The sequence below is a fragment of the Piliocolobus tephrosceles genome, chromosome 3 (assembly GCF_002776525.5).
Source record: "Piliocolobus tephrosceles isolate RC106 chromosome 3, ASM277652v3, whole genome shotgun sequence".
Lineage (NCBI taxonomy): Eukaryota > Metazoa > Chordata > Mammalia > Primates > Cercopithecidae > Piliocolobus > Piliocolobus tephrosceles.
In genome coordinates, this window is record NC_045436.1 from 182,068,009 (window position 1) to 182,084,033 (window position 16,025).

General features: G+C 48.7%; 1 protein-coding gene across 2 annotated transcripts in view; it reads right to left on the reverse strand.

Moving 5' to 3' along the window:
- FAM193A (family with sequence similarity 193 member A) overlaps window positions 1-16,025 on the reverse strand; it is a 133,048-nt gene that overhangs the window by 96,088 nt on the left and 20,935 nt on the right. Inside the window, exons 2-4 of one of the 2 annotated variants that reach the window (XM_023206801.2) lie at window positions 8,749-8,882; window positions 7,601-7,768; window positions 2,930-3,164 (exon numbers count right to left, since the gene is read on the reverse strand). In XM_023206801.2, coding sequence (XP_023062569.1) covers window positions 2,930-3,164; window positions 7,601-7,768; window positions 8,749-8,882 — 537 coding nt within the window. Of the gene's footprint in view, window positions 1-2,929; window positions 3,165-7,600; window positions 7,769-8,748; window positions 8,886-16,025 lie in introns of both variants that reach the window. The other variant, XM_023206802.1, reaches the window with a different exon arrangement.

Below are 16,025 nucleotides of genomic sequence, written 5' to 3' on the forward strand. Positions count from 1 at the left end.
ATTATGTGCAGACCCCATCCTGGGCTAGCTTGTATCTTGTCTCCCAGGATCAGAAGAAATCCCCACAGCAAATGCTGACTTTCAAGCCCATATATTTCTCAGGATTCCAACTTTCAACTGGGTTTTCACCACTACGACTTATTCCCTTTCATGCCATCTCAGTTATACACTTTAAAACATTTCATCTTTGTTTTGAGAGAGAGTTTTGCTCTTGTTGCCCAGGCTGGAGTGCAGTGGCACAATCTCGGCTCACTGCAACCTCCACCTCCCAGGTTCAAGCGATTCTCCTGCCTTAGCCTCCCGAGTAGCTGGGATTATAGGCGCGTGCCACCATGCCTGGCTAATTTTTTGTATTTTTAGTGGAGACGGGGTTTCACCATGTTGGCCAGGCTGGTCTCTAGCTCCTGACCTCAGGTGATCCAACCACCTCGGCCTCCCAAAATACTGGGATTACAGCCGTAAGCTACCACGCCCGGCTTATTTTTTAATTATCTAGTAAATTCAGTTGTTTCCCTTGGAGGAAGGAATAGTTAAGGCTATCTAGTCTGCTGGACCCCTAGAAATCAATGTGGATATTTCTATGTGTAAAGGAAGTGAAAAAAGACACTGATCAAACAGCTTCAGAGTATGTGCATTTTTTTCAAGCCGCAAGGAATTCTTTTTCTTTTTTTCTTTTGTTTTGTTTTGTTGTGTGTGTGAGACAGTCTTGCTCTGTCACCCCGACTGGAGTGCAGCGGCACAATCTTGGCTCAATGCAACCTCTGCCTCCCTGGTTCAAGCGGTTCTCCTGCCTCAGCCTCCCAAGTAGCTGGGACTACAGGTGCCCGCCACCATGCCAGGCTAATTTTTGTATTTTTAGTAGAGATGAGGTTTCATCATATTGGCCAGGCTGGTCTCGAACTCCTGACCTCAGGTGATCTGCCCGCTTCGGACTCCCAAAGTGCTGGGATTACAGGTGTGAGCCACTGCACCCAGCCTCAAGCCACAAGAAATTATTTCTATGTAAACTGCTAGGAATTTGCTCTAATAATCAAATTAATTTTTGTCAGCTTCATAAAACAGTGTCCTACGGTAACTATCTGAGGAGGCACAGACCTCCCCAGCACTTTCTGGAGAGCAGCAGCAGCTCTCTTCATTACCAGAGTCTCTCTGGGCACCAGGTTTAGGTGGGCTGGACAGCATCCTTCTTAACCTGGGCCAATGTTCTTGTAAAAAACAGAGGAGGGGCTCTAGATTTGAACCTCTGAAGGGTGGGCAGACTCTCAGGTGGAGATAGGGAGGCAGTGCTGCGAGAGATGCCAGAGGAAGGAAGAGGTACCAGAAGGAAGCCTGGTGGCACTACCCAGTGGACTCAGACCTTGAAACAGGATAGCCGCCCCCCCACCCCGCCCCTACCCCTCACCCTACCCATTCACCTCGCTGCCTTTTCTCAGAATAGATACTTCCCCATGGCTTGGTGCAGTGAAGCTTGAGGAAGTCTGTGAACCCCCTGAAATGACTTACAATTATATGTATGTAATTTTTTTTCTTTTTGAGATAGGATCTCACTCTCTTGCCCAGGCTGGAGTGCACTGGCTCACCACAGCCTCAACCCTGAGCTCAAATGATCCTCTTGCCTCACAGCCTCTTGAGTAGCACGCGTCATCACGCCTGGTTAATTTAATTTTTAATTTTTTTGGTATAGATGGGGTCTCCCCATGTTGCCCAGGTTGGTCTCAAGTTCCTGGGCTCAAGCGATCCTCTCACTTTTGGCTTCCCAAAATCCGAGGATTACAGGTATGAGCCACCATGCCCAGGCTATATGTAAATTTTTCCAAGAGGGTCCATCAACTTGAGAATCAGATAAAGACCAATGCCAGTGCTTACTATATTTGTTTCAAAATGTAGTTTTACCACTAAGAAAGCACCCAAAACTAGATGCTCAGCCCTCTCGCCATGTGATGCCCTGTACCACCTCTGGACTCTTCAGAGTCCAAGTCCCCACCTGCAAGAAGGCAGATGTGGCCCCTCACCAGATGTGGCCCCTCAAATTTGGACTTCTCAGCCTTCTTAACCATAAGAAATAAATTCCTTTCTTTATTTAAAGAAAGAAAGCACCTAAAACTAGCACCCAAATACACATAAGTATTATTTAATAATAAAGTTTAAGTGATGATGAAAAACTCCACAGACGAACAGTAACAGTCAAGGAAGCTTTGAGGGCTTATCTCTGGAACGCATGGTCTCCTTCCAAACCGCGGGGGCACTGAGGCTGTTGAGAATTGACCGCAGCCTACCCCTAACCATATTTCTATACCATGCTCCTTCCACCCAATATGGTGATTCCTCTTTTGAGGGGGCCAGACCCATCTGTGTGTCTCTTTTGTTAGGACTGCCAGATCCCCATTGGCAAGGATGGGGACAGGGCCTGTCTTGAGACTGCAAGCAGAGCCTTAACTCAGTGCTGGCTTATTGGGTGAATGCATGCATGCATGAATGAATGCCACTGGGCTGTAAACAAGCTGTTCTCTACAGCCTTCACGCTCTTCATGGGCATTTCACCTAATAACAGCTCTGTCTGCAGCAACAAAAGACTGAACAACCTAAGTAGGACACTGGAGATTTCTCTGTCTCCTTATAAAGGCACACACAGGTGCTCCCCTCAAACTGCCCCATGCCTCGTTCCCTGGGCCTCACGGTCCTCCAAACGGTACTTTCATGAGGTGACACCTGGTTAGCAATCCACCCAATGCTCTTATCCAGTGGCAAAGTCCAGAGGAAAGACAAACAGGAGACGAAACAGGTCCTCTCCCACAGAGGAGAGGGGCCTATGACAGTGTGTGGGGGTGTGACAGCGAGGTCGGCATACAAGCATGAGAAGCTTCCTCTTGCCACATGCTTCTCTTCAGTTCATCGAAACAGAAAGAAAAACACACGTTTTCTCTCTTACCAGAGTGCCAAGGAAGGTGCTGATGGAGCGTGCAGCTTGGCAGAGGGCGCCGTACTCCTCAAGCAGGAGGGAGATGAACTGGTGCGCTTGCGGTGGACCCTGCAGGCCAGATGGTGCCTTCACCTTGGCCGCAGCTGACAGCTGCCGGAGCAGGCGGACCTTCATCTCCAGCACGTACTCTCGAGCTTGCTGTTCCAGACGCTGGTACAGCTGGTAGGGGTCCCTCTCGCAGAGCCTGCACAGAGAAGAGGGTCACCAGGGCCTGCCTACCAGGGCCCGTGGGTGCTGTGATGTCAGTGAGCATCTTTTCTGAAGCCCTTCAACAGGTGACCACCTCTGGATGATCACACAGTCATCCTCCTCATAACCACCTGTGAGAGGCACAATCACCCCACCTAACGGATGGAGAATCCGCGGCACAGAGTGTCACCAGTGAGCTAACAGGAAAAGTGACATTTATTGAGCTTCCTCTGTACGGCACAGTTCATGCACATGCACTAATTCGGTTTGCTGCATGTAGGTTCAGTGCCTGCTTTACAGATGGCACATTCTGGCCCACACAGGTTGGGTGAGTTGCATGAACTCACACAGCTGGAAGAGCACGCTACCACCTCTCAGCAGCTGGCCCCAGACGAACACGCTCAGACACGAGGCTGGGGACAACTAACTCCTTTAAAGGCTTATATGTTAACAAGTAAAAAGCACTGATCCCAGTAAAGGTGCCACCTGGCTGCAGATCTGGGGCAGCCTGCTCTTTCCTTCTTTCTACAGGCTCAGTGTACAATCCAAACGGGTTTGTAATAGGCTTATCAAAAGAGGAAACTTTAGACACAGTTTATCCTTTTTTAAAAATTATCCCACCAAAAAAGCAATAAAGGTGTGTAAAATAAAATTTGTAGGCTGAAGGCTGGGCGCAGAGGCTCACACCTATAATCCCAGTACTTCGGGAGGCCGAGGAGGGCAGATCATGAGGTCAGGAGATCAAGACCATCCTGGCCAACACGGTGAAATCCTGTCTCTACTGAAAAAAGACAAAACAAAACAAAACAAAAAAAAAACCCAAAAAATTAGCCGGGCATGGTGGCGGGCACCTGTAGTCCCAGTTACTCAGGAAGCTGAGGCAGGAGAATGGTGTGAACCCAGGAGGCGGAGCTTGCAGTGAGCCGAGATAGCTAGCGCCACTGCACTCCAGCCTGGGCAACAGAATGAGACTCTGTCTCCAAAAAAAAAAAAAAAAATTGTAGGCTGAAGAGTAGGAAAAAAATAATACATGTCCCATGACTAAGCCACAAATTCAATGAACATTTTCATGAATTTCCCTCCAAACTTTGGGATAATCGATTTTTTTTATTGACACAAATACGTGTATGATAATCCACATCTTAAAACTTATTCTACAGTACTGGCATTGCTATGGTTAAATTTAATTGTATTTTAATCCAGGAGCCTCTAGATGGAAACCTAAAACCACTGATGTAATAACAAAAATTCATCCACAACCCATCACCAGGATAAACCAGTTTGAGTTCATCACTCTAATAAAAATGAGTTGTAAAATGTATTAAACTATAGCTCCTGGATTTTACATAGTAAATCCTTTCACCTTCTACATACCATATTATGTCAAAAGAAAAGAAAGTTGTCACCTGTTCTATTTTTAAATTGCCATACTACCTAGCTAGGCTGTAAAAGACAAGTGCCAAGTAAAATCTTGCAATGGAACATGTGAAGTCTTATAGAAAATGTGGATTAAAAAATAGTGTAGATGGATGGGATTCCTATTATGGTTAGTACATTTCAGATAGACATTAATTTTTTTGAGTATGACAATTGTAATTTCAACTACTAGTATAAAAAACTGTCCTCTGAAACAGAGTGCATTTCATCTGCTACAAGAAAGCCACAGAAGACTCAAATTTTGACAGAGACATACAAACTCAGAAGCAGACTGGACATCCACGTCACTGTTCTCTAAGCATGTCGGACTTACATCCCTTTTATTTATTTATTTTATTTTTTTGGGTCTATTTCTGTATTTTATAAATTTAAGGAAATAACCACGTGATAATTTCGCAAACAGATTTTTTTTAAGTTATATAAAAAGGAGTCATGCCGGGCGTGGTGGCTCACGCCTGTAATCCCAGCATTCTGGGAGGCTGAGGCGGGTGGATCACGAGGTCAGGAGATCAAGATCATCCTAGCTAACACGGTGAAACCCCGTCTCTACTAAAAATACAAAAAATTAGCCGGGCGTGGTGGCAGGCGCCTGTAGTCCCAGCTACTCGGAAGGCTGAGGCAGGAGAATGGCGTGAACCCAGGAGGCGGAGCTTGCAGTGAGCCGAGATGGAGCCACTGCACTCCAGCCTGGGTGATAGAGTGAGACCCGTCTCAAAAAAAAAAAAAAAAAAAAGGAGGCAGCGAGGCTGGGCATGGTGGCTCACGCCTGTAATCCCAGCATTTTGTGAGGTGAGATCGAGACCATCCTAGCTAACACAGTGAAACCCCATCTCTACTAATACAAAAAATTAGCTGGCGTGGTGGCAGGTGCCTGTAGTCCCAGCTACTCAGGAGGCTGAGGCAGGGGAATGGCGTGAACCCAGGAGGTGGAGTTTGCAGTGAGCCACGATTGCGCCACTGCACTCCAGCCTGGGTGACAGAGTGAGACTCCGTCTCAAAAAAAAAAAAAAAAAAAAAAAGGAGACAGCGATATGCTGAAGATGCTATGGAAGCTCATTCGCTAACTCACACATACATCCAACAGATACTGGCACATCAACCACACACTGGCTGCTACTCTAAGGTACTAAAGTTGCAACGTTAATAATCTGTGAAGTCATAGGTTTGATGTGAAGGTTATACATTTTTTCCTAATACTTACTAGGAAACTTAACTTCCTTTGTTGTTTCTTTGTTTTTGTTTTTGGAGACAGGGTTTTACTCTGTTGCCCAGGCTGGAGTGCAGTGGAGCGATCCTAGCTCACTGCAGCATTGACCTCCTGAGCTTGACAGCTCCTCCTGCCTCAGCCTCCCAAGCAACTGAGGCCACAAGTGTGCTTCATTACACCTGGCTAATTTTTTTATTTTGTGTAGAGATAAGTCACTATGTTGCCCAGGCTAGTCTTGAACTGTTGGGCCCAAGAAATCCTCCCAAAGTGCTGGGATTACAGATGTGAGCCATCATGCTTGGCTGGAAACCTAACTTCTAATAAAAGCACATACCACAGAGAAGGACCTCTTGCAATACCGGTGGTTCACAGGTCAAACCCTGAACATACTTGGCTGAATTCAATGAGTTAACCTAATCTACGGCTAATCACTATCCTTGCCTCCAGGATAAAATCTGCACAGCAAACATCACTTTATAAAACTCCCGGCTGGGCACGGTGGCTCACGCCTGTAATCCCAACAACTTTGGGAGGCCGAAGTGGGTGGATCACAAGGTCAGGAGTTCAAGGCCAGCCTGGCCAAGACGGTGAAATCCCATCTCTACTAAAAATAGAAAAACTAGCTGGGCACAATGGCAGGCGCCTGTAATCCCAGCTACTCAGGAGGCTGAGGCAGGAGAATCACTTGAACTCAGGCGGCAGAGGTTGCAGTGAGCTGAGATTACAATCACTGCACACCAGCCTGGGCGACACAGTGAGACTCTGAGGGGAGGCAGAAAAAAAAAAAACAAACCTCTCCCAAATGTGATGCATTCAAAATGTGAGAAAGAAACCCAAATGAGAATCAACCCACGAAATGGCCATCTCAAATCTGTTGCTTTCATTTGAAACATTTCAAAAAACATAAAAATACGTTACGTCGCTGGGCACAGTGGCTCACGCCTGTAATTCCAGCACTTTGGGAGGTCAAAGCAGGTGGATTACGTTTGAGACCAACCTGACCAACATGGCGAAACCTCGTCTCTATTAAAATACAAAAATGAGCTGGGCATGGTGGTGGGCACCTGTAATCCCAGTTACTCGGGAGGCTGAGACATGAGAATAGCTTGAACCTAGGAGGTGGGGGTTGCAGTGAGCTGAGATCACATCATTGCCTTCCAGCCTGGGTGACAGAGCAAGAGTCTGTCTCAAAAAAAAAAAAAAAAAGTTACATCAAACTATAAGGAATAATAAAAATTATGGCCACCTCAAATTCTGTGTGTTTACTGAGCATAAGGTATCTGCTGAAGAATGGCTGCGGCATCAAGACAAACAGCCACACAGCCAGGCACGCCTCGGCTGTCTCGGCCTCATGAGCCACAGGCACATACACGAGCTACCCAACCTCACAGAGCCCCATTTTCTCACTTCGTAAATGGGCTAACTCTGCCTTTCTCCTTGGGTTGATAAAGGCAAGAGTGCTTGTAAAAGTACTCTGCATCATCCCTGGCACAGGGGGACTCAGAAAGGCAGGTATTATCATCAGTCTTCACACAAACAAGTGACAGAAACATTTCTTGTGTAATTACACAGGCAATAGCGTTTCATCGGAATCAGAAAAATTCAAGATGTCTGGCCTAGGGGGTTCACTTTTGCCAGTCCATCTGCTGCAGACTCGACAGGCACCAAAGGCTGAGCAAGCCCAGCTGAGCACTGTAAGGAAAGCCCATCCTGAAAGGAGTGGCTCCAAGCGCAGCGGGCAGGGCAGGGGTTTGCACAGGGCCACAACAGGAAGGGGTGGTATGTACCGATCCACGAGCTCCTTTACTCCTTCCTTGTCAGGCACCAGAGACTGGTCCTGGTCATCTGCCAGCGGGGTCCCTGCCTGGCGGTAGATGCAGCGCACCGTGTAGCGCACTTCTGACCAGTAGTTCTGCAGCTGCTGAGGTTCCCGGTCCGCCTCTGCTGAAATTTCTCTGTGAGACAACACAGGAAGGTTAGAAACTCACCACAATCTGCTGCCCTTCCTCACCTAGCACACTGTCCTCAGAGGACCTCCCAGACTGTTGTACCTTGCCCAGCTCCCAGGAGCCGGCATCAGGGTGATGGCATCCCCAGCACAGCTCCCAGGGTGCACTCTGCGTTAAGAGCTTAGCCACTGCACAGATGACAGGAGCATCTGTGGCTACTGTCCATAATAAGGGTACCCACATCCCCACTGCTGATCTGGCCTTCACCTCCAAGGTACCTAATGGGCAGCCTTGCCCCCACCCTTTGGCCCCCACTTGGCTACATGCATTCCTTCCTGAGCCAGAGCACAGAGCATTTTTAGATCTGCTCCCGGGCTGGGCATGGTGGCTCATGTCTGTAATCCCAGCACTTTGGGAGGTGAAGACGGACTAATTGTTTGAGTCCAGGAGTTTGAGACCAGCCTGGGCAACATGGCAAAGCCCCATCCCTACAAAATACACAAAAATTAGCTCCACATGGTGGTGCACACCTGTAGTCCCAGATACTGGGACTGAAGTGGGAGAATCACTTGAGCCTGGAAGGCGGAGGTTGTGGTGAGCCGAGATTACGCCACTGCCCTCCAGCCTGGAGGACAGAGCCAGACCCCATCTCAAAAAAAAAAGACGAGCTCCTGGGCTCTCCCCTCAGCCACTCAGCGGCAGCCAGTCAGGCCCACCCCCATCATTCCTCTCATTCACTGAGGCTGCTCTTAGATTCTGATTATTTAAGGACTCCTCCTCTTGTTGTGAGGATGCTTCCTAGTGCCAGTTCCTCAAGAGCGGGAGTTTTTGTCTTACTCATCTGGTTCTTTCTCACAATAGTGAAGCAATAGCCTTACTCTTGTTGCTGTCTGTCCCATTAGCCCAGTTTCTCGGTCCAGCTCCAATATGCAGGTCTGCACGTCACTGTGGACAGGTGTGAGCAACATGGCACACACGTCACATACCTGCGCTCACTGCAGGCCTCGCACGAGCATGCGGTGTCCGAAGGCAGCGTCTGTGCACCCAGAGCGAGCCTCCCACCACTGCCGGCCTCCGGCTGGGAGCCACCAAGCGAGGAGTGAAGAAGAAAATCTTGGCTCTGCTTTAAAAAGAGAACAGAATAGACCAGTTATGTTAAAATGTTCAAGGCATCAAGTTTTTATTAACTGCTCAGGAAAATGCCTTTTAAAAAACTGTAAAACCTAGACATTGAAAAGAAACTATCTTGGCTGGATGCAGTGGCTCACCTTTGTAATGTCAGCACTTTGGGAGTCTGAGGTGGGTGGATCACTGGGCAACACGGTGAAACACCACTGCTACAAGAAATACAAAAAATAGGCCAGGCGTGTCGGAGCCTGCCTGTAGTCCCAGCTACCCAGGAGGCTGAGGTGTGAGGATCATGTGAGCCTGGGAAGTTGAGGCTATAGTGAGCCGTGACCATACCCCACGGCACTTCTGCCTGGGTGACAGAGACATTGTCACACAGACACATGCACACAGAAAGGAAACAATCCGGCTGGGCATGGTGATTCACACCTGTAATCCCACCACTTTGGGAAGCCAACATGGGAGGACCACTTGAAGAGCCCAGACGTTTGAGACCAGCCTCGGTAACACAGCAAGACCTCGTCTCTATTTAAACTTTTTTTTAAAGTATAAAAATAAATTGATATTAAATTTAAAAACGAACAGTTTTACTCCCCGTGTCCTAATCAGCACACATGATGATCACTTCAGTGGGCACCTCTGGTGCCCATGGTCGCCTGAGACAGCACTTGGTGGAAACCTAGTGGCCTCTCTGAGCCTAGCATCAAGCAGCTGGGGCAGAGGCCTCTCCGTCCTGGGGAATCCCATAGCCTGCACTGCCTGCTCTGACTGAGGAACAAGGAGGCTTAAGAGAACACTTGGCTGGGCACGATGGCTCACACCTGTAATCCCAGCACTTTGGGAGGCCGAGGCAGGTGGATCACCTGAGGTCAGGAATTCAAGACCAGCCTGACCCATGTGGTGAAACCCATCTCTTCTAAAAATATAAAAATTAGCCAGGCGTGGTGGTGCACGCCTGTAATATCAACTACTCAGGAGGCTGAGGCAGGAGAATCGCCTGAACCTGGGAGGCAGAGGTTGCAGTGAGCCAAGATCGTGCCACTGCACTCCAGCCTGAGAAACAGAGCGAGACTTTGTCTCAAAAAAAAAGAGAGAGAACACTGGGCAAAGACCTTCCTATGTCCCATGCCCAACAGTAAGCACCGAAAAGATTTCACCAACAACAACTAGAGAAACACAACATAACCTTAGGTTCCTCCTCCTGCTCAGTCACCCACCCATCCGGCACCGGGGCTCCTTCTAGAACAGGTCCTGAGAAGGACTCTGTTCCTTGGGAAAAGGGGCTCAGGTCTCAGAGCTGAGGGTGCCCACAGGGTGATGCAGGGTGCTAGAAAGGCTTCCCCAGGCTCACGATAGGGGCCGCCAGCTCCATAATCATTGCGTCCCCCTGATCCCCACAGCCTGAGGAAGAGAATCACAGTCACAAGAGAGACTTCAGAAAGGAATTCACCTAAGTCATGAGTATTGCACTATTCCCACTCTGCTTCCCACAAGGAAAAGTGTGCTCTCCTTACCAACCCCTCCCCCAATCAAGCATGAAGCCACTGAGACAAGCCCTCAGAGAGACAGGTGGTGGCCTATGGCAAGGAGCCTGGGGCTCACCCTGGGCTGGACTTGGCCAGGTCTGTTCAGAGGCTTGCACCACCACAGTCTGCTGCTGAGCCAAGCACAAGGAAACTCCTAAGGGCCTGTGGTGGGTGCTGTGGAGTTGGGACACAAAGACACTGGTGCAGGCCTTGCAGAAAGCACCCTGCAGCAGAAAAGCCTGAGCATTGCTAAGTGGGCAGAGGATTCAGACAGCAGGGGACCTAGCTCAGCTGCCACCAGCACACAGAAGGGCAAGAGCTTGTGTCATCCTGAAAGAATCCCACCCCAAACAGGTCCTGCTGGGAAGCTGACCCCAGAATTACACCATGAGGGAAGGGGGGCAGAGTGTGGGATGGCAGTGGTAGGGGGAGGGGGACAAGCTGGTTGTGCCACACAGTGACTCAACCAGACAGTCCAACATGAAGTCCCTACCGAGGTCTCAGAAGTGCCCAAAGGTCTGAATGTTTTGCTCTGTTCTGAATGTTTGTGCTCCCGCCCGCCCCTGTTCATAAGTTGAAATTTTAACCCCTAAGGTAATGTATCAGAAGTGGGGACTTTAGGAAGTGATTAGGTCATGAGGACGGCGTCTTCGTGAATGGGATTAATGTCCTTTTATAAAGGAGGCCCCGGAGAGCTGTCACATCCTTCCACCGCATGAGGAGAGCAAGGGCACCAGCTATGAACCAAAGCTCAGCCTTTCCCAGGCACCCATCTGCCAGCACCTTGATCTTAGACCTTCCAGCCCTCCAGACTATAAGATATAAATGTCCGCCGTTTATAAGCAGCCCAGCCCGTGGTATTTTGTTGCAGCAGCCTGAGCACACTACAGCAGCCTCCCCTAAGAAAGAGCCAGCAACCACTGGGCCACCCATTAGGACCACAGACCTAGTGCTAGTGGGCCAAAAAGAACCCGAGACAACCCAGAAGAGAACAAAGACCCCCAAGTCTCCACTCCAGAGCCCCTTCTCCATCCTGGAGGAACAGGGCAGGCATAAGGAGGCAGGACATACACCACCGCCCTCTGCCCGTGGGGACTCCTGCCACCACTTAACTTGAGGGAAAGAGGCTTTGGATTAATTAGATGAGCCATTTAGGTTTCTTTTGTTTTTGGTTTTTTTTTTGGAGATAGGGTCTCGCTCTATCACCCAGGCTGGAGTGCAGTGGTGTAATCTCGGCTCACTGCAACCTCCACCTCCCACGCTCAAGCAATCGTCTCACTTCAGCCTCCTGAGTAGCTGGGACCATAGGTGTGCGCCACCATACCTGGCTAACTTTTTGTATTTTTGGTAGACACAGGGTTTCACTATGTTGATCAGGTTGGTCTTAAACTCCTGAGCTCAAGTGATCCACCTGCCTTCGTTTCCAAAAGTGCTGTGATTACAGGCGTGACCCAACACGCTCAGCCACATTTAGGTTTTTATGTAGACTGGACCTGAGTACCTGAAAATGAGGCTACTCCCATACCAAAAGTGGCTGGAAGGCCATGGAGTTCTGATTGATGAGGCATGGTAGGACAAGGAGAGGGCAGTGGTAGAGGAGGCTGTTTCCTAAGCGGGTCCATTCCCTTCAACAAGCAAGGTTCACAGTCTCCTCCATCCCACAGCCATCTAACAGCAAAGCTGTCCACTCCACCTCAATCCTAAATACCTCCCCAACCCACCCATTCTTCCTCCACTGCTTCTAAGCCAGTCTAAGCCATCATCACCTACCTCTTGCCTGCACAGCTGCACTGCCGCTCTCTAGTGGCACACCTATTTCCACATGTACCTGCTAATCATCCATTCTCCAGGCAGCAGCAGAGTGAGATCACAGAGCTCCCAACATAAAACCTCTGTTCTCCCTGTAATCCCAGCACTTTGGGAGGCCAAGACGGGCGGATCACGAGGTCAGGAGATCGAGACCATCCTGGCTAACACGGTGAAACCCTGTCTCTACTAAAAAATACAAAAAACTAGCCGGGCAAGGTGGCGGGCGCCTGTAGTCCCAGCTACTCGGGAGGTTGAGGCAGGAGAATGGCGTAAACCCGGGAGGCGGAGCTTGCAGTGAGCCGAGATCCAGCCACTGCACTCCAGCCTGGGCGACAGAGCGAGACTCCGTCTCAAAAAAAAAAAAAAAAAAAAAAAAAAAAACCTCTGTTCTCCTTAGGAGCAAACACTGTATCACTCCTCTGTTAACACGGAGGAGCAAACACTGTATTTCTTACCACAGCTAAGTCACTGCCCTTGCTCCCTTTGACTCGTACCCTTAGCCCATGAGCCTCTGAATGGCTTCTGGTGGACTGTAGAGTGCTGCCCCATTAGGTAGGCCTCAGTAAAAAGATCACCTACTCAGGGAGGCTAGTTGAGCCAACTGATTTTTTGGCCTCTCAACTCCAAATCCACCCTTCTTCACCACACTTATAACGAAGGAGCTGCACCCTATCAACATTTCTCCTCTGCCAGCAGGTAGGTACAATGTGTGGTCGTGTGGGTGGAAGGTGCTACAGGGACACTGAAGAAGGGGTCTCCCTCCAGGTTCCTGTGCTTTTCTCATCTTGCTCTTACCCCGAGGCAGCTCCTCGTCAGTGGTGTGCAGGGGACTGAGACACAAGCACTCTCCAGCACTCAGTCCCAGCCTGCAGGACCTCAGGGAGCCTCTCTGCTACCCAGTGGGGCATAACAATACCCCCTCCATGTCAGGGCCTCTTCCAAGTTTGTTCCTTTCTCGAGTCCCGTCCCTAAGCTCCCATTAGTGGCTGCTCCCTAGATCTGCCCTGGCCATACTCTTTAGCGTTCACTTTACAGATCTGGGTGGCTGACCTCTTGCTACTTGTTAATTACTTTGAGTTGCACTCTTCTTGCCCAGGCTGAAGTGCAATGCTGTGATCTCGGCTCACTGCAGCCTCCGCCTCCTGGGTTCAAACGATTCTCCTGTCTCAGCCCCAAGTAGCTGGGATTACGGGAGTCCACCACCACGCCTGGCTAATTTCTGTATTTTTAGTAGAGACGCGGGTTTCACCATGTTGGCCACGCCGGTCTCCCAACTCCTGACCTCAGGTGATCCACCTGCCTCAGCCTCCCAAGGTGCTGATTACAGGCGTGAGCCACCACATCCCACCACTTGTTAATTATTCTTTATGTTAAACACGTGCTTGTTCTGACTATGGGTGCAGTGCCCATCTCCTGAGCTCTGGCTTCCCCATGAACCTAAACATCCCAGTTAATCCCTATTAAACTGCTATCTGAAATCCTGGTGTTCTACTCGCGTTCTTGTTTTTTTATCTGTCTTCAACACTGGAAAATCAGTTCATGAGAGCCAGAACCTATCTACTCGCTCACTATGGTACATCAGCACCTATGATGATGGCTGGAATGCGGTACACTCAGAAGAGCAATCAAGAACTTGAAAGTAACATTTCCTGGAGACGAGATGAAGGTAAGTCTTAAAATAGGGTACATGATGACTACATATTAAATCCTTAAATGTGTCCCATTATAGCACTAACAATATGCAGATTTAACCTCAGTCATGTTTCACCCAAGTCTAACACAATTTAAAAGAAAAATAACAAAATCCAACTATTAACAATGTAAAATTCACAATGTCCAGCATCCAGAAACAAAACCAAAAGCAGGACAATGACTCTTAAGAAGGAGGAAAAGCCAATCTATAGAAACATCCCCCAGGCCAGGTGTGGTGGCTCACGCTTGTAATCCCAGCACTTTCAGAGGATGAAGCAAGTGGATCACTTGAGGTCAGGAGTTCGAGACCAGCCTGACCAAGATGGCAAAATCCTGTCTCTACTAAAAATACAAAATTTGGCCAGGCATGGAGGCACAAGCCTGCAATCCCAGCCACTCGAGAGGCTGAGGCAGGAGAATCGTTTGAACCGAGGAAGGGGAGTTTGCAGTGAGACTAGATTGTGCCATTGCTAGATCGTGCCATTGCACTCCAGCCTGGGTGACAGAGAGAGACACTATCTCAAAAGAGAGAGAGAGAGAGAAAAAAAGAGAGAGAGAGAGAGAGAAAGAGGGAGGGAGGGAGGGAGACAAATTCCCCAGGCCAGGCATGGTGGCTCACGCCTGTAATCCCAGCACTTTGGGAGGCAGAGGCAGGCAGATCACCTGAGGTCAGGAGTTTGAGAGCAGCCTGGCCAACATGATGAAACCCCATCTCCACTAAAAATACAAAAATTAGCTGGGCAGGGTGACACGCGCCTGTAATCCCAGCTACTCAGGAGGCTGAAGCAGGAGAACCATTTGAACCCAGGAGGCATAGGCTGCAGTGAGCCGAGATCGCACCATTGCACTCCAGCCTGGGTGACAGAGCGAGGACTCCATCTCAAAAAAATAAAAAAGAAAAAAAGAAACAGATCCCCCAAAAAACAGAGAAGATACAACTAACAGTCAAGAATCTAAAATTGGCAATTATAAAGAAATTCCATATGTTCAAGAAACAGAGGAAAAATAAACACGATGGGAAGAGAAACTGAAGATGTCAATAAATAAATAAATAAAATGAAACTTCCGAAGCTAAGAAATAAGATATAAAAGAAAAAAATACACTAAATAGACTTGGCAGATTAAGCAGATCAGAACACCAATAAACCTGAACACAGGCAATAAAAATAATCCAGGCCAGGCACGGTGTCTCACGCCTATAATCCCAGCACTTTGGGAGGCCAAGGTGGGTGGATCACCTGAGGTCAGGAGTTCGAGACCAGTCTGACCAACATGGTGAAACCCCATCTCTACTAAAAAATACAAAAATTGGCCAGGCGCGGTAGCGCACACCTGTAATCCCAGCACTTTGGGAGGACGAGGGTGGGCGGATTACCTGAGGTCAGGAGTTCGAAACCAGCCTGACCAACGTGGAGAAACCCTGTCCCTACTAAAAATACAAAATTAGCTGGGCGTGGTGGCACATGCCTGTAATCCCAGCTACTCAGGAGGTTGAGGCAGGAGAATCACTTGAACCCGGGAGGCAGAGGCTGCAGTGAGCCGAGATCACACCACTGCATTCCAACCTGGGCAACAAGAGTGAAACTTCATCTCGGGAAAAAAAAAAAAAAAAAAAAAAAGCCAGACATGGTGGCAGGCACCTGTAATCACAGCTCCCTGGGAGGCTGAGGCCGGAGAATCACTTAAACCCGGGAGGCGGAGGTTGTAGTGAGCCGAGATCATACCATTGCACTCCAGCCTGGGCAACAGAGCAAGACTCTGTCTCGAAATTAATTAATTAATTAAATAATCCAAAATGAAGCACAGAAAAGACTGAAAAAATGGACAAAGCATTTGTAGGACAAACTCAAGATGTCTAACATCCCAGAAAAAAAGAGGACTATGTGAAGAAATACTTGAAATATTTCTAAATTTGATGAAACTATCAACTCACCCACATAAGGCCACACTCACTACAAGTTCAATCAACCCAAAGCACACTAAACACAAAGCAAAGCACAGAGGCCCGCCACCGTCAAACTGCTGAAAACCAGTGATCAAGTGCAAATCTCAGAAGCAGAGGAATGAGTCACCACCTTACACATGCAGGAGCAAAGACAAGGATGACA